The 23,335-nt window shown below is 34.8% G+C and overlaps 1 protein-coding gene across 3 annotated transcripts in view; it reads left to right on the forward strand.

Annotated features, from left to right (window-relative positions):
* GLRB (glycine receptor beta) overlaps nucleotides 1-20,598 on the forward strand; it is a 90,776-nt gene extending 70,178 nt beyond the window's left edge. For 2 of the 3 annotated variants that reach the window (XM_025385382.1, XM_025385383.1), the window contains exons 9-10: nucleotides 7,392-7,684; nucleotides 18,938-20,598. In XM_025385382.1, coding sequence (XP_025241167.1) covers nucleotides 7,392-7,684; nucleotides 18,938-19,234 — 590 coding nt within the window. In that variant the 3' untranslated portion in view covers nucleotides 19,235-20,598. The remainder of the gene's footprint in view (nucleotides 1-7,391; nucleotides 7,685-18,937) is intronic. The other variant, XM_025385384.1, reaches the window with a different exon arrangement.
* Nucleotides 20,599-23,335: the final 2,737 nt, after the last annotated feature.

The following is a 23,335-nucleotide window of genomic DNA, read 5'->3' on the forward strand; positions in this document are numbered from 1 at the left end:
TTTGAGCTTTTTGTTTTTTGTTTCTGTTTTTGTTTTTTGATGGAGTCTCGCTCTGTTTCCCAGGCTGGAGTGCAATGGTGCAATCTTGGCTCACTCTGCACCGGTGGCATGAGCCATCACACCGATTTTAGTTTTTATTCAGCGTGAAATACAAAGTCGCTAAAAGCTTTTACACATGATCTGACTTAAATTTTAACCAGATCTCTTTGCCTACTTTGTTGAGAACAGAATGACCTGGGGCAAGGGCAGAAGCAAGGAAAGCAGTTAGGAGACAATTGGAATAATTCAGGTAAATAATCATGGTTTGGGCTAGTGAGTAGTAGTGCAGGTACTGATAAATATTTGATGATGGGGCCGAGAGCAGTGGCTCACCCCTGTAATCCCAGGACTTTGGGAGGCAGAGATGGGCGAATCACCTGAGGTCAGGAGTTGGAGATCAGCCTGGTCAACATGGCGAAACCCCGTCTCTACCAAAAATACAAAAAATCAGCCTGACGTGGTAGTGGACGCCTATAACCCCAGCTACTCGGGAGTCTGAGGACTGAGAATTGCTTGAATCTGGGACGCAGAAGTTGCAGTGAGCTGAGATTGCACCACTGCACTCCAGCCTGGGCAACAGAGTGAGACTCCATCCCCCGCCCCCCCCCCGAAAAAATTAGATGATAGATGGTAGTGAAGGTTGAGATAAGAGGTATTTGTAGGTATGTTGAATGTGAGATTAAAGAAAGTAGAATCAGGGTTGACTTCAAGATTATTTTGGATGAAAAACTAGAAAGATGAAATTGACATTAGCCGAGATGGGCAAAGGTGCAAGTAAATACAGTCGGTTTGAGAAGATGGGCAGGCCAGGAGCTTTGCTTTAGACATGTTAAGGTTCCAGCATCAGTTAGGTGGAGATATCAGATAGGCAGTTGGATATGCAAGTCTTGGTTTAATTGGACATTTCAGAACTGGAGTAGGAATGTAAACTTTGTCAAAATATAGATGGTTTTCAATCTCTGGTTGGAACCACAGGGGAGTGAGTGTAGGTAGAGATACCTACTTCTAAGAGGGACTGAGAAAATGAAGAACAACCAGTATGACGGTTCCTAAAAGTCAAGTGGAGAAAGTATTTCTAGGTCAAGAAAGTGATCAACCAACTGTTCATGGATCAATGACGTTTAGAGCTAAAGGTTACCATTAGGTTAAAGAAGCTGGGGAGGTCACTGGCGTCTGTGGACAGTTTCTTTGAAGTGAGAAGAAAGCCTGATTGGACTGGCTTCAGGAAAGAAGATGAGGGGGGGGATTGGAGATATTTAGTATAAATAACTCATTGGAGGTTGTTAGCTGTAAAAAGAAAAAGAATAAGAAAATAGCTAGGGTAAGAATAAAAGTCAAGAGAGTGTTTTTCATTTTTTAAAGGTAGATGAATTCATAGTATGTTTAGTTTATTTTTGATGAAGGACAACCAGTAGTGAAGGAAACATTGAGAGATGGACAAAGTGCGGGAGCAGTGACCTTGAGAAAGGAAGAGGGGATTAGATCCAGGAAATGGAGCTATTGCCCTTTGCTAGGAGCAAAATGCGTTTGTCCCAAAGGTAAGCAAACTCCTATAAGAGGCCAGAGAGTAGACATTTGAGGTTTGTGGGCCATATAGTTTCCGTCACTCCATTCAACTCTGCTCTTACATGTTCTATGTGAAGCAGCCACAGACAATATATAACTGAACAAGTATGGGTGTGTTCTAACAAAACTTTATTTGTAAAATAGATGGGTCAGATTGGCCTACAGGTCATAGTTTGCTGATCCCTGGTTCATAGTATCAGAAGAGAAGGCAGAGTATATGGACACAAAGGGAGGTAGATGGGTAGATATTTAAACAGTTGTGTGGGCTACCACCTCTTATTTGGTGAATTATACCAATTGATTTCTAGATGTTAGATGAGTTGTGAATTACTAGAACAATAAGTATTCATAGTACTCCCTTTTCCTTTTAATGTCAGGCTGTAGTAGTAATGTTCCATCTTTCTTTCCTGTTATTATTACATCGTGAATTTTCTGTTTATTTTCTTGATCACTCAAGCTAAAGGCTTTTCTATTTTATTGATATTTTCAAAGCACCAGCTTTTATCTCATTAATTTTCTCTGTATGTTTATTTTCCTTTTTATTGATTTTTAGCTGTGTTTATTATATCCTTTCTACTTACTTTGCATTTGATTTGATCTCTTTGTAATTGCTGAAAGTAGGACTCAGATAATTGGTTTTAGAACTTTCTTCTTTTCTAACATGAACTTTTACAGTTGTAAATTTCCCTGTAAGCATTGCTTTAACTTCAGTGCACAAATTTTGATATATTATATTTTCATCTTTCAGTTGAAATATTTCATAACTTATCTTGTGATTTCTTCTTTGGCCCATGGATTCTTTAGAAAGGTATTTAGAGTTTCTCTGGGTACCTGAATATGATTGCTTTCTAACTTAATTCCATTTTTGTCAGAGAATATACTCACTGACATCAATTCTTTTATGTGTATTGAGACTTTTTTTAAGCAGCCTATTCTAGCCTATGCCTCTTGATAAACACCATGGGCACGTGCAGTGTGTATTAGTCATTGTTTGCTGTTGTGTTCTGTAAGTATCATTACAGTCAAGTTGGTTAGTAACTGTTGAAATCTTTTATCTCTTTTGCGTAGTTATTGTTATTGGTGAGAGATGTTAAGATCTCCAATTATAATTATGGAATTATGCTGCAGGTATTTGGAAGGTCTGTTATTAGACCCCAAATTATAATTTTATCTAAAAAGAAAAGGAAGTAATACTGACTCAGACTAAATTTCAGGATATCCAGTTAATATAGCTGTTTTGATTCTGCATATCTTTTCTTACTCTACTATTTTCCCCCTACATTCTCCCAAAGGATTAAATAAATAAGTTTACCAGTCTCTTTTGTTATGGCCTGTAGTTTTTATTTTCTGGAAGTTAGCAGACAACATAGAGAATAAAGTAATACTTTAAATTGCCCTTGATTCATTTTCCTTTTTTTAAAAATTAGTTTTGTATTCTACTTTTATTTTTCACCCAGCCTTTTTGTGATTAACTTTCCCCATTGTTAACAAACATCAAAGATTCCCTGGCGAATTTTAGGTAATGACTTTTGTCTTAAGCTATTTCTCCAAATATGGAAGTAACTATGCATGGAACTATTGAAGTAATGTTTTGTAATACTCTTAACTAAGTAAACTATACTATATCTTTTCCTGTTACATAAAATACTTTAGTTGCTGCTAAAGGGAATACATTTTTTTAACAAATAACTTTCAATTATAAATACAAAAAGATTAATAATTTGGGTCAAAGTTTCCTTTCCTTTTAGTATTCTTTAACTAAAAATTATGAAATGATAATATGCTAATATAATGTATTAATAGTAGTACTTTTAAATGCATTTTCATTTTATTAACAGCAATTTCAAATGTACAAATTTGGTGATTATCACAGTATGAGATAAATTATTTGGAGCTTAGACGGGAGTTGGCATGTGTGCAATTGCAATTGCTCCTTGACCTGCTCTGTTGATTCATGGCATTGGTTATGAATAGCAAATGCCATACTGTATCTGCTTTCCATTTCTTTTCTTTTCCTTTTTTAAACTCTCTTTTCCTTTCTTTCTTCCTCTCTTTTCTTTCCTTATTTTTTCTTCTCTTTTCTTTTTCTAGTTTTCAATTTTTCTCTTTGCACCAATACATTCCTAGTATATATGCTGTTAGGGAATTATTTTTCAGATTCTTCCTCTGTGATTGGCTGGACAAGAAATCTGTGGACATGCAATTCTGTCTCCATTTTGATGAGCTAAATAACTTCAACCCTGACTTGTTTATGGAAGATTTTGTTCAATTCAACCTCCTTATATAGCTTATTTATTAATAATTTATTTTATATCATTTGTTGGCTTTAACTTTTCATAGACGAAGATTCTACATCTGTTTGTAAGAGTTTGTATCAATTTCATGACATTTTCCCAGATTTGAAATCTAGGTTTGATTTTGGAGGAAACAGTGTGACAAATAAGGTCTATATAATTTAAACATGTTTTAGAAATATTTTACCAAAGAGTCCTAGAATTTATTAAAGAGGAGCATCAGGGTAATTTATTAAGAACATAATATTAACACTATAAAAATCATTTTTTTTTTTTTTGAGATGGAGTCTCGCTCTATTGCCCAGACTGCAATGCAGTGGCACAATCTCAACTCACTGCAAACTTCGCCTCCCGGGTTCAAGCGAGTCTCCTGCCTCAGCCTCCAGTGTAGCTGAGATTACAGGCATGTGCCACCATACCCAGCTGATTTGCTTTTTGTATTTTTAGTAGAGACTGGATTTCACCATATTGGTTAGGCTGGCCTCGAACTCCTGACCTAAGGTGATCCACCCACCTCGGTCTGCCAGAGTGCTAGGATTACAAGCATGAGCCACTGCACCTGACCAAATTCCACACTTTTATGGGTAATGGCTTTACATTTCTTTCTGTTTATAATTTATTAAAATTTAGATAATTTCACCATGTACCATTTAACAATGAAGTAATCCCATTTGAAGGCTATATTATGACAACGCTAAAATATTTTTACAAAGTAGCATTATTTGCTCAGATTTCTTATTTTTGGACAGAAAATGCTAATAGGTAGTTTCTATTATAATATGATTTTCTCAAGATAAGGCACATAGTTTATGTTCACCTTCTTCTTAACTTCTTCAGTTTTCCTTCTTAAATCTGATATGATAAAATCTTGAATTCACTACCATTGTTTCTAACTGAATGTGTGGAATTATGAATACTCTCCTTTTCCCTCCAAAATCTATAAATATTCTGTCACTCCTTTTAAGGACAACCCTTTCATCTGTTTCTTCAGTCAGTCCCCCTTTTCTGACACCAAAGCATCTTTACCTCACAAAGTCCTCTCTCTTTTCAGACATCTATCTGAATGATATTGGCTAATCTTTTCAAAAAGTTATTTCAGATTCCCAGGTGCACTGTGCTGTGTCATGATCATCGGTTCTTGTTTCTTGACCTTTATCTAATCTTTCAATGTTTTCCTGACAAAGTCATCTTCTTTTCTGTAGGCCTCTCCCATCTTTTTATGGAAACTCTTCCAGTCATCCTGTTCATAACTTTGTCTCCATTTTTTTCTTCTTCCTTGAATCAGTAACTCTTTTCAAATGTTTTCTCTAAAATTCTTTCACATCTGTCCCATAATCTAGGTCTTCATTTCCTGATACTTTGTTTCCCCAACTATTATTTTTCTTTCTCAGTCTATTTTGTATATCTACACCAAAGTAATGCTACTTAAACATTCTTTTGATAATGTAATTTCTCTTTCCTTAATTTCAAATTTCTGAATATTCTCTACCAAACATGGTATAAAAAGCCATTACAGAACTCTAAAGGTCTTCTATAACCTGAAATTATTCTCTATTTCATCATAAAGTTTCTAATCTATCAGGATAAATATTCAGGTATACAACTTAGCTTACTAAAATTTAATATTTTCTAGGTTATTGATCAGCATGAAATGCTATGGAAACACAGAAGATAGTGTCAAAATAGTTTATCTCAAGGAAATAAGTTAGGCTTGTTTTTGAATGGTAATTTGACTCACAAAATTTGACAAAGGATAGAAAAATTAACTTAGAATGACAGTTTGCCAAGTTAATTCCCATGGCTACAATCAACTGTAGTTTAGGGCAGTAGTTGATAAGGTATTGGATTTTTATGTTGCTTTCCACTTCCAGGCTAGAAAGCATTAAGACCTACATTAACTTTTAAAATACAGTTCTATTAATTAGTTCTTAGTTTTCCTCAGGGCCAAGGATAACTTTTTTTTTTTTTTTTTTTTTGAGATGGAGTCTCGCTCTGTCGCCCAGGCTGGAGTGCAGTGGCCGGATCTCAGCTCACTGCAAGCTCCGCCTCCCGGGTTTACGCCATTCTCCTGCCTCAGCTTCCCGAGTAGCTGGGACTACAGGCGTCCGCCACCTTGCCCGGCTAGTTTTTTGTATTTTTTAGTAGAGACGGAGTTTCACCGTGTTAGCCAGGATGGTCTCGATCTCCTGACCTCGTGATCTGCCCGTCTCGGCCTCCCAAAGTGCTGGGATTACAGGCTTGAGCCACCGCGCCCGGCCTGGCCAAGGATAATTATAGTAAAAGTAAACTAGGAGCTTATCAAGTTGTTGTATATTGAATATTGTTTTCATCCACAGAAATTATATTTGCTTAACATGTTTCTTTCTAATAGAGAGTATCTTAGGTTCTTGAATGCAAAATACATTTTTTAGAAGCTTCTGAAATGATGCAATTGGTATATTTTTCAATGTTTAACTGATTATTAATACTAATATAGTACTTACAATTTCATGGGAAGGGAAAAGAGAGTCAAGCAGACATTTAATTATTATGGTGATATATACATTAATTCTCATAAGTGGCCAAATCTAAGAAGAAAAAATTATACTCAACCCAGTATGTGAGATGGACTCACAGAGTCAAGTCAGATCTGTTTTCTCCTTCAAGTAAAGTGAGTCTCCCTTGACATTGAATGAGTTTTCTTTTCTGACTCAGCATGTTCCTGATAGTGCATGTCAACAGGTTATAACTACAAAATACATTTCATCATCTCCTCTCTTGAAAATACGAAGGAAAAGAAAAAGAGAGCGGAATGGGAGAGAGGGTGGCATTTGGGAAGAGAAAGAGCAATAAATTATTGCAATTCTTCTTTGGAGTCTGGCAATTACTTTACTTAAATTCGTATATAATGTGTTAGCTTTCATTGAAAGGTTACCATTACATGGAGCAGACCTTTATTCCTTTCTTTGGAAATCTGGAATCATATGTTCTCCCTAAACAGGAATATTTCCTATTGTGTCTTTTCTATTAATTTTTCTTATTATGAACCTTATCAAAAAATTACTTTGTATGTTCTATTCTTGCTCTGATTTAATTGCTCATGGGGACAAAACTCAGCTCCATAACTGAAATCTTTCTCAAACAAAGCTGAAAAATAACATACATAATCTGTCTAATAAGAGATCTTTGTGTCTTCTTCAGACATACTATACGGTAGTTTTAGACATCTTTAATATTGAAAACAGGTCCAAATTATATTTTTATACACTGATTTAAATTTCTATTTATTTTTTAAAATCCTAAGTACTTACAAAATCCTCAACCATAGTCAATAATCCTTACAGAAAAGGCATGTACCTATTATTTCTCCTAGTCTTTGAGCTTTAAGGGGAACTGACAAACTGTTCATGGTTCCTTGGAAGGTACTGGAGGTGGATTTCGTCAAAGAGTAATGACCGCAGAACGTCTCATAGGGATAAAAAGCAACTTTCATTCCTCTTTCTGTTTCTGTAGGTATCTTCTCAGTCCTCAGCTTGGCCTCTGAGTGTACAACCCTTGCTGCTGAGCTTCCCAAAGTTTCCTATGTGAAGGCTCTTGATGTTTGGCTCATTGCTTGCCTTCTCTTTGGGTTTGCTTCCCTGGTGGAGTATGCGGTGGTCCAGGTGATGCTGAACAACCCCAAAAGGGTTGAAGCAGAAAAAGCCAGAATTGCTAAGGCTGAGCAAGCAGATGGAAAAGGTGGAAATGCGGCTAAAAAGAATACTGTGAATGGAACAGGGACTCCTGTTCATATTAGCACTTTGCAGGTAAGGATAAAATTATCCCATGAAATCATTTCCCCCAACCTCTTCATAGTGTCAAGAGAGAGATCCTTTTGTGTATGTGACAAGTTTTGATGAAATTGGCATTTGCTTGTTTTTCTCTCACAGCTGAAAAGAAACTGAGCACAACACACTTTTTGGGAAACATGCTTTTTAGAAAACATTCAGAACATTTAGGTCAAATACCACTTAAGAAAAAAAGTAATGCCTTATTAAATTTTTTGAGAACTTTGCACTGAGTTTAAGGATTCAACTCTGCTTTGATGGTCACCATTGAATATGGAGACCTTGCTGGAGCACAGAGCTTCCTATTGTTTCTCATTCAATATATCTTAATGAAAGGCCAGAGGACCGTGGGGCATCACTGATCATCTGCCTTACATAAAAAGGCTTGGAGAAGCCCATGCTCATGATTAAATCAGCCACCATTCCCCATTAAGTTAGAGAACTTCACTTGGAGCATGTCAGGAAGGCTACTTGTTTATTGTCTCAGGGAAACGATGCCCTCAGTTAGGAATCTGTCCTGCCCAGCAGTGAGTGGCAGGAGAAGGAATATTTAAGATTTTACCCCATAACGCTGTCTTGTCAATTGATTATGGGTCTAAGAATAGTGGACAATGATAAATCTCAAAGAACTAGGCTGTGTAAAGGATTGAGGTTAGCTGTCCATTTACCCCAATGTATCCTTCATAGATGCCCTCTGGATGGGTGGACCAGTCAACCAGAAGACCATTTCTATTGAGCTAAGAGCAGTAAATTCCACAGAAGACCAATAGGTCCATTCCATCCTACAGCCTTGAAAATCTTACCTTCCATGCTTTTCCTCTGGTCCGACAATTACTCTATCAGTTTGTTAATCACCACTACTCACCTTACCTAGAATGCTAGACGAGTATACAACATGTGGTTTTTAGGTGCAGAAGCAAAGGAACCATGCTTATATGGTGCTGCCTGTGGCCTTTAAAAAACTGTTTAAGTCATTTATACTCATTTTCTGAGCCTAAAGCCAAGACCCTCTGCAAATACTTAGCTGAAACCTTCAGGGAGGCTTCTTGAGGCCTTATAACTCCTTTATGCCTTTCATGAAGAATAAGGAGAAAATTCGCATTAGTCTAGTGCTATCTTGGCCTTAAAGATGTCCTTAATATATCTTTTTCATACTTCTGCCTCCAATATTTCTATTTCATTATATTTGAAATGAATTTCTTGCAGAGAACATATAGTTGGTGTTTGGTATTTAAACTGCTTTGCCATTCTCTTATGTTTGAATTGGTATATTTAGATCATTTCCATAATGTAATTATCGTTACAACAAGGCTTTACTCTGTGTTTTATTTTTCTTTGTTTTGTTTATTTTGGTTTTTGTTTCTCTATTTTCTTTTTCATTTTTTTTCTTCTTCTTCTTTTTTTTTTTTTTAATTTATTTTTTGAGGCGGAGTTTCACTCTTGTTGCCCAGGCTGGAGTGCAATGGTACAATCTCGGCTCACCACAACCTCCGCCTCCTAGGTTCAAGCGATTCTCTTGCCTCAGCCTCCTGAGTAGCTGGGATTACAGGCACCCACCACCACATCTGGCTAATTTTGTGCTTTCAGTAGATACAGTGTTTCTCCATGTTGGTCAGGCTGGTCTTGAACTCCTGACCTCAGCTGATCCACCCACCTCGGCCTCCCAAAGTGCTGGGATTACAGGCATGAACCCCCGCGCCTGGCCCTCTTTTACCTTTTTTAATGTAGGTTACTTGAACTTTTTTTTTTTTTGAATTTCATTTTGAGCTTTCTGTGTTGTTTTTAAGTGTATCTCTTTGTTTAACTTCTTTAGTGGTTGGTCTGGATAAGATATGCGTGCATAACATCACAGTCTATTGGTGTCATTATTTTGCTAGTTTTTGTGATGTTTGAAAACGTTACCTCTTTTCTCCCTTAAGCTGATGTTTACAATTGTCTTAAATACTTCTGCATACATTTAGAATCACATTATAGTTTTTGCATCACCATCAAATATAATTTAGAAAACTTGAGGAGAAGAAAATCTTATTGTATATTTTTGCTCACTGTGTTTTTCTTTCATCTTCATATATTCCAAGGTTATATCTCTTTTATTATTTTCTGTTTAGAGAATTTCCTGTTTTGTTTTTGTTTTTGTTTTGTTTTGTTTTTTTGAGACAGAGTTTTACTCTGTTGCCCAGGCTGGGGGGTGCAGTGGCGTGATCTCAGCTAATGCAACCTCTGCCTCCTGGGTTCAAGCAATCCTCCTACCTAAGCCTCCCAAGTAGTTGGGACCAGAGGTATGTGCCACACCACACCTGGCTAAGTTTTATATTTTGGTAGAGACAGGGTTTCCTCATGTTGGCCAGACTAGTCTCAAATTCCTGGCCTCAAGTGATCCGCCTGCCTTAGGCTCCCAAAAATGCTGGGATTATAGGCATGAGCCACTGCGCCTTTTCAGGAATTTCCTTTACCCATTTTTGGATAGGTCTGTGGGTGACACATTTTTTTACTTTCCCTTTATCTGAGAATGTCTTGATTTCTCCTTCATTGTTGAAGGATATTTTCTCTAGGTGTAGGATTGTGAGGCTACAATTCTATATGCATTTCTTTTAGCACCTAAAAAGTATTCTTCTGGCCTCCATGGCTTCTGATGAAAACTAGTTGTTCTGATTGTTTTTCCCCTGTAGGTAAAGTGTCACTTATCTCTGGATGCTTTCAAAAAAATTGTTTGGTCTTTTGGTCGAGTAGTGATCAGAAGTTTAATTATGACATGTCTCTGTGTGGATTTCTTTGAGTTGATCTTGTTTGGGATTTTTTTAGCTTGTTGAAAATGTAGGTGTATGTTTCTTGCCAAATTTGGAAAGTTTTCAGCTATTATTTCTTTGTGTACTTTTTCTGACTTGCCCTCTCTCTTCTCTTTTCAAGACTCCAATAACACAAATGCTAGATTTGTGATACAATTGTCCCTGGGTACTGTAGGGAACTGGTTTTAGGACTCTTGTCAGATACCAAGGTTTGCAAATGCTCAAGTCCCTTGTATAAAATGTGAAACTTGGACATTTATTATTTTTGCTTAGGATTGCTTTGGCTACTCAGGCTCTTTTTTAGCTCCATATAAGTTTTAGGATTGTTTTCTCTAATTCTGTGAAAAATGATATTGGTATTTTGATAAGAATTACATTGAATCTATAGATTGCTTTGGGTAGTGTGGTCATTTTCACGATATTGATTATTCCAATCCATGAGTATGGGATGTGTTTCCATTTGTTTGTGTAAGGTTATTTTCTTTTTTTTTTTTTTTTTTTTTTTTTGCTGCATTGTAAGAGAAATTGAGTTCTTAATTTGATTCTCAGCTTGGTCATTGTTGGTGTATAGCAATACTATTGATTTGTGTACATTGATTTGTAACCAGAGACTTTACTGATTTTGTTTATCAAATCTAGGAGTCTTTTGGAGGAGTCTCTAGGGTTTTCTAAGTGCACAGTCACATAATTGTTGAACAGCGGTAGTCTGACTTTATCTTTTCTAATTTGGACGCCCTTTATTTCTTTCTCTTACCTGCTTGGCCTGGCTAGAACTTCTTTGACAATGTCTTCTGTAATCTCCCAGCACACTGATTTTTTTTCCTCTGCCCTTTACATTTTCCTGTTGATCTAATCTATGAGCTTTATAGTTTCCATTTGGTATGTATGTATTTTTTTCATTTGTTCCAACTATGTTCATAATTGGTCACTGAATTATTTTTATCATGAATGTTGTAATATCTTTCTCAGATTTCTCAGAATTTTTTTTGTCTTTTGTTGTACAGTTTGAGATCTTTCCCAGTTTTTTGTTTGATGAGTGATTTTGTATTGAAACTTGGACATTTTGATATTATATTATGAGACTCTGAATCGTGTTTAAGCCTTCTGTTTTAACTGGCTTTCTCTGACTCTGTTCTGTCAGGGGAAGGATGGGTGCTGCCTCATTACTTCCAAGCAGAGGTACAAGTCCAGGTGTCCCACTTGGTCAGGGTAGAGCTCCTTGTTACTTCTGGGTGGGATTGGGGGTCACCAGTTCCCCATGCTGTCTCTACCAACACAGCAGCAGGGTTTGCCTTCATGTGGAAGTCCTGACCCTCCATGGCCTCCTGTGACATCATCTCAGTGTTGAAGAGGAGGAGCATCTTGTTACTGCTGGGTGTAGGTGTAAGTCCATACTCCCTACATAGTTTCCATAGACACTGTGGCAGGGATCAGGGCCTTGCTCCTGGTCTACGGTGATGGAAGCCCTGGATCACCACTTGGCACTACTTCAGTGGAGATCAGACTGCCTCATCACAGCCTTTTTAAAGTCCAAACCTTGGCCCCCTCACCTCTTGGATGTTGCTGGCATGTCTTTTGGGGTGGGGTGGGAGCACATTTTTTTCTGTACTATTTGCCAAGAACAGAGAGGTTAATATCTAAAAGTGTTCTGTGTTGCTGGGCTGCCCCTTTCTTTGTTCTTTGGCTAAACAGAGCAGGCCGTTGGGGCTTTTTTTGTCTGCACCTGTTGGCATTTCCACTTGCTGGCTTCTTTAGCCCCAAATCCGGGATTATATGAGACCGAAAGGGAATGCAGGAACTCACCATTGCATGGTTCCTTGGGTTCCGAGTGCCCGGGTTGATCTGCTTCCTCTTCTCTCCCTTTCACAGTCTCTCTCTCTCTCCCTCTGTGGGTGTATGTATGTGTGTGTTTTAATGTAATGTCCAGGATTTTTTGTTGAACTTAGCAGGAGGAATAGGAAAGGTATGTCTACTCTATCTTTCTGGATGTAGAAGTCCTCTATGCTTTTCAAGGCCCTCAGCGTCCTCATCATACCTGCACCCTGCTTACCACACTCTAATAATTCAATAGATTTGTCAGTGGGCTACTCTTAACACTTTCATTGTTGTTGCTGTTCTGTCTACTGGGTCGTTTCAGACTTACTGCAGTCCTACACCAGGAAAACAAACATTTGGAGTAATTTTTATTCCCTTTACCAATATTTTATTTTTTTCTCTGTTACCACCCATGTAAGAAGTAACATAATATCTAGAAAAACTAAGGGATTGCTTAAGGGCATGCTTTGGCACGACAGAGAAATGGTATTGGAAGCATACTGTTTGTGAGAAACTGAGCTTCCCCTTCTAACGCATACACTTATTTCTCCAAGTCAAAAATGGAAGGAAGAATACCTGAGAGCCTTATGTTATGTGGAAGTGTTCTCTACCTGATTTTTTGACACTTGCTATGTACTCCTCGATTTATACCTCCCTTTTACCACTTCCTCCCATTTCCAGCCCACCAATCCCCTCTAACTTGACCTTTGGTTAAGAGACTTGGATACAGAAAGCAAGGATGCTCTATAGAACAAGTGCTTGATTCCTAGTAATCCCTATGATCTGCTCCATTGGCTGGCTTATTATAGGTCCTCAATAAGCACAGAAATTAAAGGTAGTAACAGAATACTAATGTGTGATTCAATTAAATTATGCTACTAGATTAAATTAAATGTAGTAACAGAATACTAATATGCAATGATCCTGATACCTTAATATATTCCATCAGGTAGGGGCACTGATGGAAGGAGGCTAACTAGAGCCAGCTTTCTAGAGCATTGTAGAATATATTCAGATTATTTATGAACATGGATGGCAAGGATGAGAGGATCCATGAAGTAGTAAACCCAATTATGTTATTTTAAGTTTATCTTTAAAGCAGTAAAATTAAAAATAGTAATTAAACTAATTACCCAATAAATAAAAATTCAACACATTTAAGAACTTTTATGTTTTAATTCTCTCTGTTTTTAGCTGCTCATAGAAACACACTTGTTTGAATTCTGAAACTATGACATTTTACTTCAAAAGACAAGGAGAGATGCATAGAGAGTTAAGAATTGACCAGAAATTTTAATCTTTAGAAATAAATGTAAATTACTCTTATTCTTTACAGGACAAAAATGCACTTTCTAGACTAGACTTTGTACCTATGGAATATTTGTTTCCTGAGACAGGCTTCAAAATGATAACATGAGTCTAAAAATACCTTATATGAAGTGTGTAACTTGATGAGTCGTAAGATTGTTGCATATTGGCATATGAAAGAAGATATAAAAGTAGAAATGTATAAATTGTTATCCTTTTAATTCAATGGTTTTGCAGTGAAAAATGTAATTAAACTTTTAGTTTCAAAATGCATTTGTTCTAATGTACTTTGCTTTTCTAAATGCAAACTTTTGCCAAATAATTTCAATATTGTTATTCAACAAAATAACAATAATAATTAATGGAAGCATAATATAATTTGGATTGTAGGAAATGTTTGAAGCTGATGTATAAGATAATATTGTGCTTCCTAAGGAAATGAAAGATTTAAAAGGTAGAAAAAAATGATAATTTGTAGTTTTTACTGTAAGATTTTTTATAATTTGTGTCCTATATGCAAAAATTTGTTACCATGCTTATATAATTATCTGGGGCATTTTTTTTCCCAGTAAAAATGGTGCTTTTTCAGTCATTCCAATATCTTGGTTACTTTTGTTTGTTCATTCACGTATTACTATTTTTATTCAACAAAACAGTTAAGAACCTACTGTTGTTAATGTCACCCTATTTCTAATGCATAGTATGTGCCATACACAAAGGTTTTATGAATAAAAGACAAAGAAAATAGTACCTATGCCTGTAAGTTTATATAAATTAAAAAATAAAAGCTGCTGTTTATATTTAAAGGAGATTTTTAATGATAATGATTTAATGGACTTAAATTTAGCAAAATATATACAAATTATTCCCTCTGAACATATTTTATTGTCTGTAGAGGATACCATCATTAACATGAAATCATGCCTAAGTGTTCTGGTCAAGAAATACTGCATAAAGTTGTTTGTTTTTAAATTTGTGTGGAATGAAACTTAAAAGAACCACAAATAAAATCTTAGAGGCTAAAGTTGGAAGCATTAGAAAGTTTTTAATAGCATCGTTTTTTATTCTTGACAGTTTCATTATCACACTACCTCATTTTTGTTACCAGTAATTTTCAGAAGTGACAGAAGTTTATATGATGAAAGTAGATGAGACACATATTCATAATAAGGAGCAATTGAGAAATTATTAATTGTAGGTTAATAAAGCCAAATTCGCTTTTAAGAATGTGTGTTAAGTAGGACTAAAGCCTTATTTATTAGCAGTTTATTTCATCTCTTTTCATGTGATGTTATAACTGTTTAAAATAGTATTTATAGTGTAAATTCTTTTGTACTTTCATGTATATATTTGATATGATAATAAGGTGTAGGGAGTATTAACTGAAAAAAAAATTTTCTTCGTGTAAAATCTGTGATGAGTGGGGCAAGGAGACTAGCCAACTACTTTATAAATCATGACCTATTTAAGAAGCTCTGAGTACTTCTTATTAGGGAACCTAATCTTGTTCTTTATTCAGTTATGTCATTATCATTAAAAATTACTTCTGTAGTAAGATTCTGTCCACCCCACACGTGCACCTCTACTTATTCTTGAATACAAGAATCTTCAAATATATCTCTGAGAAACTTTTTAAGGAATTAAATGGCTAGAAACTTAATATAACCAATTTGCAGCTTTTTTGGAATGCTTTATAATGTTATGGCTTCAACACTGAAAAAATTCTCTTACTGACATGTTTACTATATTTAAGTAATCTCTGTGAATAAACATACTATTCTATATCTATAGTTTGAATAAACTCTATGGATCAAATCCTAATATTATTTAAATTGCTGGCAGAATTTATATGGTTATATAAATAAAATAGATTAGAAAATTGGAAATACTTATTTGTGGCCTAGGTTATAATATTATATAAATTTGGCAATTTGTTTAGTTATTTACAGATACTACAGTCACACCTAAAATGATATAAAATATGATTTATAGCAAATACATTTCTATAGTATGTTCTACATATACTTGGTGTTAAGCCATTAAGTCTATAGGCAGAGTCTGGAGTACTCTTTTGTTATGATAAGTAGCTTCAAAAGCCTAATGAGTACACTGAAAGCCTTTGGAATGGGGAATTCTAAAGGGAGAAAGAGCAACTGTAATACCCACAGAGTTGTTGATTTTAAAAATTGCTCGAAAGTCTTAGAGTAATGCAAAGATTCGATGTGTAGAGTCTGTTCTCCACTTCTATTCCGATCAAGATAGTGAGTTACTCTTTACAAAAGTTCACTGATACATGCAGAGACTCACACATTCCTCAAACTGCATTGGAAAACTGAAGATTAAATGTGGTCTTCTGTCTGATGTTCTGTCTGGAACAATAATAGGGCAGATGTGAGTGTGCAAGTCCATGTCTGTGTGCACACGCATGCCTGCCTGTACACATACTGTTGGAGGTTAGGCAGTGGACAAATTGATGAAAGTAGTCTTTTAAAAATTCAATTTAGATAAATGGGGCAAAAAGTAGATGTGTATTTGTATGTGTTTATGTGTGTGTGTGCATTTCCTGAAGTCATATTTAAAGAGTTTAGATTTTAGTTGCTGCTTTTTCTCTCTTGCACTCTTTCGACTAGTGTATAGTCCATTTTGTGCTGCTATAAAGGAAATACCTGAGGCTGTATAATTTATAAGAAAATAGGTTTATTTGGCTCATGGTTCTGCAAGCTGTACTAGAAGCATGGCATCAGAATCTACTTCCAGTGAGGGCCTCAGGAAGCTTACAATTATGGTGGAAGATGCAGGGGAGCCGGCATGTCAGATGGCAAGAGGGGGAGTGAGAGGGAAGGCAGGTGCTAGGCTCTTTTTAACAGCCAGATTTCACTTGAACTAATAGAGAGACAACTCATTCATTACCACAGGGAGGACACCAAGCCAGTCATGAGGGATCCGGCCCCGTGACCCAAACACCTCCCGCTAGGCCACACGGCTAACACTGGGAGTCACATTTCATCATTTTTTTTTTTTTGTCAGACATTTTGCTAGACACAGAGTCTAAATTGATAGGGACTAAAGCCTGTCCATACTTCTTGATGCCATGCAGATGTAGGCACTGCTCTTTCATGCACAGTTGAGCTCTCACAATTGGTAAATTGTAACTGCACATTAAACAAGTAGAGTGGGGGTGGGGACAAGAATCCTCTTTTTTCACAGTAGCCTACTTCTTGACACGTATTCTTAAAAGCGAATTTGGCTATATTAACCTACAATTAATAATTTCTCAATTGTTCCTTATGAATATGTGTCTTATTTGCTTTCGTCATATAAACTTCTCTCATTTCTAAAAATTACTGGTGACAAAAATGAGGTAGTGTGATAATGAAACTGTCTAGAATAAAAAATGATGCTATTAAAAACTACTTCAATTAAAGTCCTATTGAACCAGGATGGGACTGTGTTTCCATTTGCGCTATTTTATAATGAACAATTTCTAAATAAGTCAATATATTGGTGGTTTACATCTTTTTTTTCAAATATCAAATGTACAGAAAGGTGAACTTCTAGTTCCTCAATCCCTATTCCTCCATATCAACATTTTTTGTGTATTTTTCTGCAAACATATTTACATAAATTTTTTTAAAGTTTCTTACCCACTGGCATTTTACAAATATACATATGGCATAAAGTATATAATAACAAAGCCAACATTTGTATGCTAGCTTAAAAAATATAACATCAATATATGCTCATAATTGGAGGAGAAGTGGAAATAACTTAAATGTATAATCACAGAAGGATGTATAAATACATTTAACTTGCTTTGTCAGTCAGTTTATCTTCGGCATTTTTGCTATCCACCTTTGAACACTGCCATCTGGCTCTTGTCTAGGAAATATATATATAAATATATGTTTATTCAGGTAAAGGATAGTCTCCTGGTACCTAAAGTACTGTTGAGGAAATATTAGTTTTACTTATTATATGAGGTATAGTGTTTTTAACCCAGCTATAATTTAGTAAATGTAACTAGTCTATAGAACTAGTGAAAGTATTAATTGTATTTAAAACGCAATAACTAGAGTAACTGTGATATACTAATAATATACAATTAAATGATTTCCATGTTCAATAAAAATTGAGTAAATGTCAAGAGTGAAGATTCTAAGGGTGAATAGCAAAACTCAGTGGTAAGAACAGTGAGAAGATGAAGCAATCTAGCCAAGAACTTACCTTTTTGTGGACTTTTGTGATATGTCAGTGCTATTCTCAAACATTGGTGTTAGCCTATTCCTCTAATCTATGAGCATTTTGATTACTAGAGAGAGTTCAGCATAAAATATAATTGTCCTTTTGTATCTGCGGGGGATTTGTTCCAGTATCCCCTGCAGATATCAAAATCTATGCATACTCAAGTCCCCGCAGTCTGCCCTGTGGAACCTGTGGATACAAAAAGTTGACCCTCTATATCCACGGATTTTGTGAACACTCTATTTTTGATCTGCATTTGGATGTAGATTCAGAACCTGCAGATACGAAGGGGCAACTGTATTTATTGAAAAAGAAGCCCATGTATAAGTGGACCCTTGCAGTTCAAACCCATGTTGTAACTGTAATTATTTTGTATATTATAGGGAATGTATTCAAATTTCATAATTCAGAAATTAGTGACTAAATAATAATCTCTGTAGCATATGGTCTATCTGAAGAACACATCATTCCCCTGTATTGTCTGAGCATGTTTGGTTAAGTTCAGCCAACAATTTGGGAATGTCTATCACTAGTAAATATTTGGTTCATGATAATTGTGACCATTTTTTAGTTCTTGTTTGCGAATGTGACTTGGAGTCTGTCTTATTGGAGGGATAAATTCCTTAGCATTTATAAGCCACTCTACTTGGAAACAAGATCTATAGGGAAGTCAAAAGCTAGTAATACCAGAGCATTTTTATAATCCATACATTGTAGAATATTGTCTCTGTCCTGGTTAAATATTGGAGCAAGGATGGATTTTTATTTATTAGTCTTACAACTGATAACTTTCACAAGCCTGGTAGCACCTAAAATCAATCTGAGCTTTGATTCCTTAGCATAAAATAACCAATCAAAAGTTCATTCCATGACATAAGCCTCATTATTTAGGCAACATTTTAGAGCCCTAAATGCTCAGGCTATCTGATTGTTTAATCAGATAACCATTCTCTCTGTTAGTTCTTTGTGACATAAACAAATATCTCTTGTGGAAACTAGCAATTTAAAAAATATCCTTTGAAGAGATGTGTTTCATAAGTAGAAAGATTCTAAATACATTGTCTTCAATATTTATTCTTAGGTTGGTGAGACCAGATGCAAAAAAGTTTGTACTTCTAAGTCTGATCTGAGATCTAATGACTTCAGCATTGTTGGAAGCTTACCAAGAGATTTTGAATTATCCAATTATGACTGCTATGGAAAACCCATTGAAGTTAACAATGGACTTGGGAAATCTCAGGCTAAGAACAACAAGAAGCCTCCCCCTGCAAAACCTGTTATTCCAACAGCAGCAAAGCGAATTGATCTTTATGCAAGAGCATTGTTTCCTTTCTGCTTCTTGTTCTTCAATGTTATATATTGGTCTATATATTTATGATAAATCTTTTCCATTTGTACAAAATAAAATTCAATTTCATTGTGACCTACTCTATTCATAAATGCCAATCTGTGAGAACTTTTGAATTTTCATAGCAACATTGCATTTTGGATGCCATTTGATTGTAATAAAAATGTGGCACCTTAATTTTGAATGGCAGCATGATCATGTAATGTCTGTGCTCTAATAACGATGTATATATGTATAGTGAACATATTGCTTAGTAATAAATGAAGGACAAGCATACTACATAATATAATCCAAACAATTCTCTTCAGTTAGTGTAAACTGCAAATACTACAGATAATTCTGATAATAAAATGATATGCACGCTGAATCCTGCTATGGTTACCATTCTACCCTACGTAGTCTTTCAAATTTCCTTCCTTGTAACTTTCAAAGAAAGCCATCTTATTCTTGTAAAATTTTAGATGGTATTATTACAGATTTTAAAGGGTCGCATTACATATTGTTTAAACTTTGTAAGTAGAAATGTATCAATTATAATTATGCAGGCTCTGTGGAGAAATAAAGTTCACAAAATATTAATTTGTAAAATCAGCTCGTTTTAAAGTGTGCTTGTGTTGTCAAAATATCAGATAGTAATACACAGTAAGCATTTTTAAACAAAGGGAAACCTATATTTATGTAACTGTATAATGAATTCTGACAAAAGAAAAATTAAAGATACCTTATTGATGAAATATTTAGCATAAACAAAATTCTATTTAATCCACCTTAAAACGTAAATGTATTTTCATGGATTTCATTTGTTGGTACATATTACATAAAACATTGTGCCTTAAAATGAGTCATACATATTTTAAGTTGGAATGCAGTAATAGATACATGATTTTACATCATTTTTGAGAAACCAAGGGGAAATAATAAGTTGAAAAAGAAATCCATAATTATTATAAGATTTTAACTTTTTTATTTTATTAAAATGTTTGCATATTTTAAGTAAAATTAAAAATGTTTTCTGAATTTATTTTTTTATTTGAATATTTTGGGATTAGTCACAAAATATTTAGAGATTAAGTAAATAATAGCTTTGTTTGTGTTAGACTTCACTTCTACTTGTATTTTCTTTCTTGTTAAAAGTCTAGACAACTGAGATTTACTTACTTTGAACTTGTTCCAACCCAAAAGTAAGCACTAAGTCTCATTTTATGAGACCACCATTTCTTAATATCACATCCAGTGCACCTTTGTCTTTCTGCCATATCTGAAATAGAACTACTGTTAATTCACGTAGATAAACATAAGACTAAAGAAGTATATTTACATTATCTGAAGAGTTTTGTTGCAGCTATGAGTTTGTGTGGCAAATTCGATAATAAAGTATTATTTATACAAATTGCTATATGTAATTCAGTGCTATTCAATTTATTGAAGCCTTGAATTTTTAAAAGATTCTCATTTATGACATTATTTTTAATGGGATATAATTGAATCCTTTGTAGTCCTTCAGCACCCTCTAGTTGTAAAGGTCACATCTGAATAATTTTACAGTGCTACAGGTAACCCTGTTGATGGACTTAATATCTTCCAAGACCCAGGGCAAGAGCATTTTAATGGAACTGTGGTAAGAAAAAAAATATGAATATGATTTAAATCACTTAAAATGTTTACCTGTAACTATATTTGCTTATAATCAGTTTCCTTTATTTTGGCAAGTTTCATTCATATTAGGGAATGTGATCTAGATATAGAGTTTTAAGTGGAAGATGTACCATATTGAAGACAGATCTCACTATATAGAAATTTATTTGTGGAAAATGGTATAAATGAATTACTTTTCTGTAATATAATATTGTAGCCTCTTAAGACTAATTTTAATACCCAAGTATATATGAATAGCTATCCCAGGATTAAGTGTGTATGTGTAACTACAAATGGAACACTAGAAAAGATCATAACGAAGTACAATGAGTGTCTGCTGACAGTTGTTTTATAATTCTTCTGAAAGATTTAGTCACGGAACTCCAGAGTAGTTCTGATCTGTGTACTTTCAGTATTATATATTTCTGGGAGATTTGCAGAATATCTACCCGGAGCATCTGCTGATACCTCAGATTCAATGTCTTCAAAGTAAAAATTATCATCTTTTCAAAAATCAGTAGGTTCTCTCATTTTTTATTTCTGTTAAAACCATTGCTATTCCAGTTGCCCATGTTAAATTCATCTTCCTTTCTCACACAGTCTGTCCCTTTAAGTATCAAGTCCTATAAATTCTCCCTTTTATACCTATCACCTCCTCTCCATTCCGGCTGACACCATCCTAATTCAGTTTCTCATTCTATGTAATCAGGCTCTTTCAGCAGTCTACAGTCTTACTCTAGTATAACTCTATTTTTGAACTAACTTTGTAATTTTTACTTTTTAGCTGCATAGGTAATACCTGAATATATTGAGTATTATAAAACAAACATGTATTTAGAATCAGTACATAAAGTTGCTCTCCATTGCCTTTTTCCTTCAAACTATTCTGTCTCTTACCCAGAGGTCATCATTGTTTTGTATCTATTCAGAACTCATTCTATGCATTTTCAACATCTATCTAATTTTTAAATATAGAAGATAATGTAACATAATAAGATATTACCTAAATAGGATTTTACTTTATGTAGGGTTTTGTGATTTTTTTAATTTAACATGTCCTAGAGTTTTTTCCAGGTCCTCACCTGGGACATCGAGCTTCTGCTATTATTCTATAGGATGAATGTGTCTTAATTTAATTTCTTTTTAAGTAAAAACTTAGTTCGTTTTCCTCCAAACACAAAACAGAGTCGCAATAAATATCTTTGTGCACAAATACGTATATATCCATGAGGCTGATGCCGAAAGTGGAGTTGCTAAATTGAAAGATAAATAGTTATTAAATTCTGATAGACTCTGTCATTTTCTCTCTAAAAAGCTGCTAATGTAGCTTTTCACCATGATATGCCCAAATTCTCAGAGTAGTAATCTCTTAGTCTAAAGTTGTGGATGCATTACTTTTCTTTTTTAAAAAATCTTTTTTGACATTGTCTCAGACTTTCAAAAATATTGGAAAAAAATCTTGTGAAGAATTTCTGTGTACTCTTCACCTAAATTTCCCAAATGTAAATACTTTCTCATACTTGCTTTATGTTTCTCCCTCTTCTCTGTGTGCATGAGATATTTTATTCTGAAATATTTAAAATTGCAGATATAATGTTTCTTTACCTCTACACATATTAGTGTTCCCCAAAATACAAGAGCATTTTCTTTCATAACCATTGTAGAACAAGATATCAATATCAGAAAGTTAACATTGATAAAATGCTGGAATCTAGAGAATTAATTTGAATTTCCCAATTGTTCCACTGTTTTTGGCTGTTGTTCAGGATTCATTACAGGATCATGTTTAATTATCTGATGTTAATTTCTGTAAAATAGAGTTGTGATCGTGGCATTCTGCTCAAACGTCTTTAGTGTCTTTTGTCACACGAACTAAGTAAAAAATCCCCTCTCGTATGAAATTATCCCTATTAAATGTTTAGCTTACCTTTGCAGATGTTTCTCACACTACTACTTTTCTCATATCCTAAACTCTACTCAAACTGATTTTGACTGTTTTATATCACATTTAGTAGTGATTGGAGTACTAAGTTGAGCCAGTTCCTTATCTTTGAAGTAAGTGGTTAATTTTACATTTCACGATTTCTTTCAAGTGGACCAGGCTTGGCTGTTAAGAGTCTTCAGATAATTATTTTAACTAATATGTATTTATTCAACATTAGGTATTTTTACTTTTTTATTGACACATAATAGATGTGCATATTTTAAGGACACGTGATAATTTGATACATTTTCGTAAAATCAATTCAGGGTAATTAGGATATTCATCACCTTAAATATTTATCTTTTCTTTATGCTAAGAACATTAGAATTGTTCTTTTTCAGCTATTTAGAAATGTAAAGTAGGTTAATGTTAACTCTAGACACCCTATTGATCTATTGAATACCAGGTCTTATTTCTAACTGTATGTTTGTTCCCATTAATTAACCTCTCTGCACCCACTCCTCCCTGCTACCCTTCCTGGCTTCTGGTAGCTAGCAATCTACTCTCTATCT

This window comes from Theropithecus gelada, chromosome 5 (assembly GCF_003255815.1).
Source record: "Theropithecus gelada isolate Dixy chromosome 5, Tgel_1.0, whole genome shotgun sequence".
In the NCBI taxonomy this organism is placed as follows: Eukaryota; Metazoa; Chordata; class Mammalia; order Primates; family Cercopithecidae; genus Theropithecus; species Theropithecus gelada.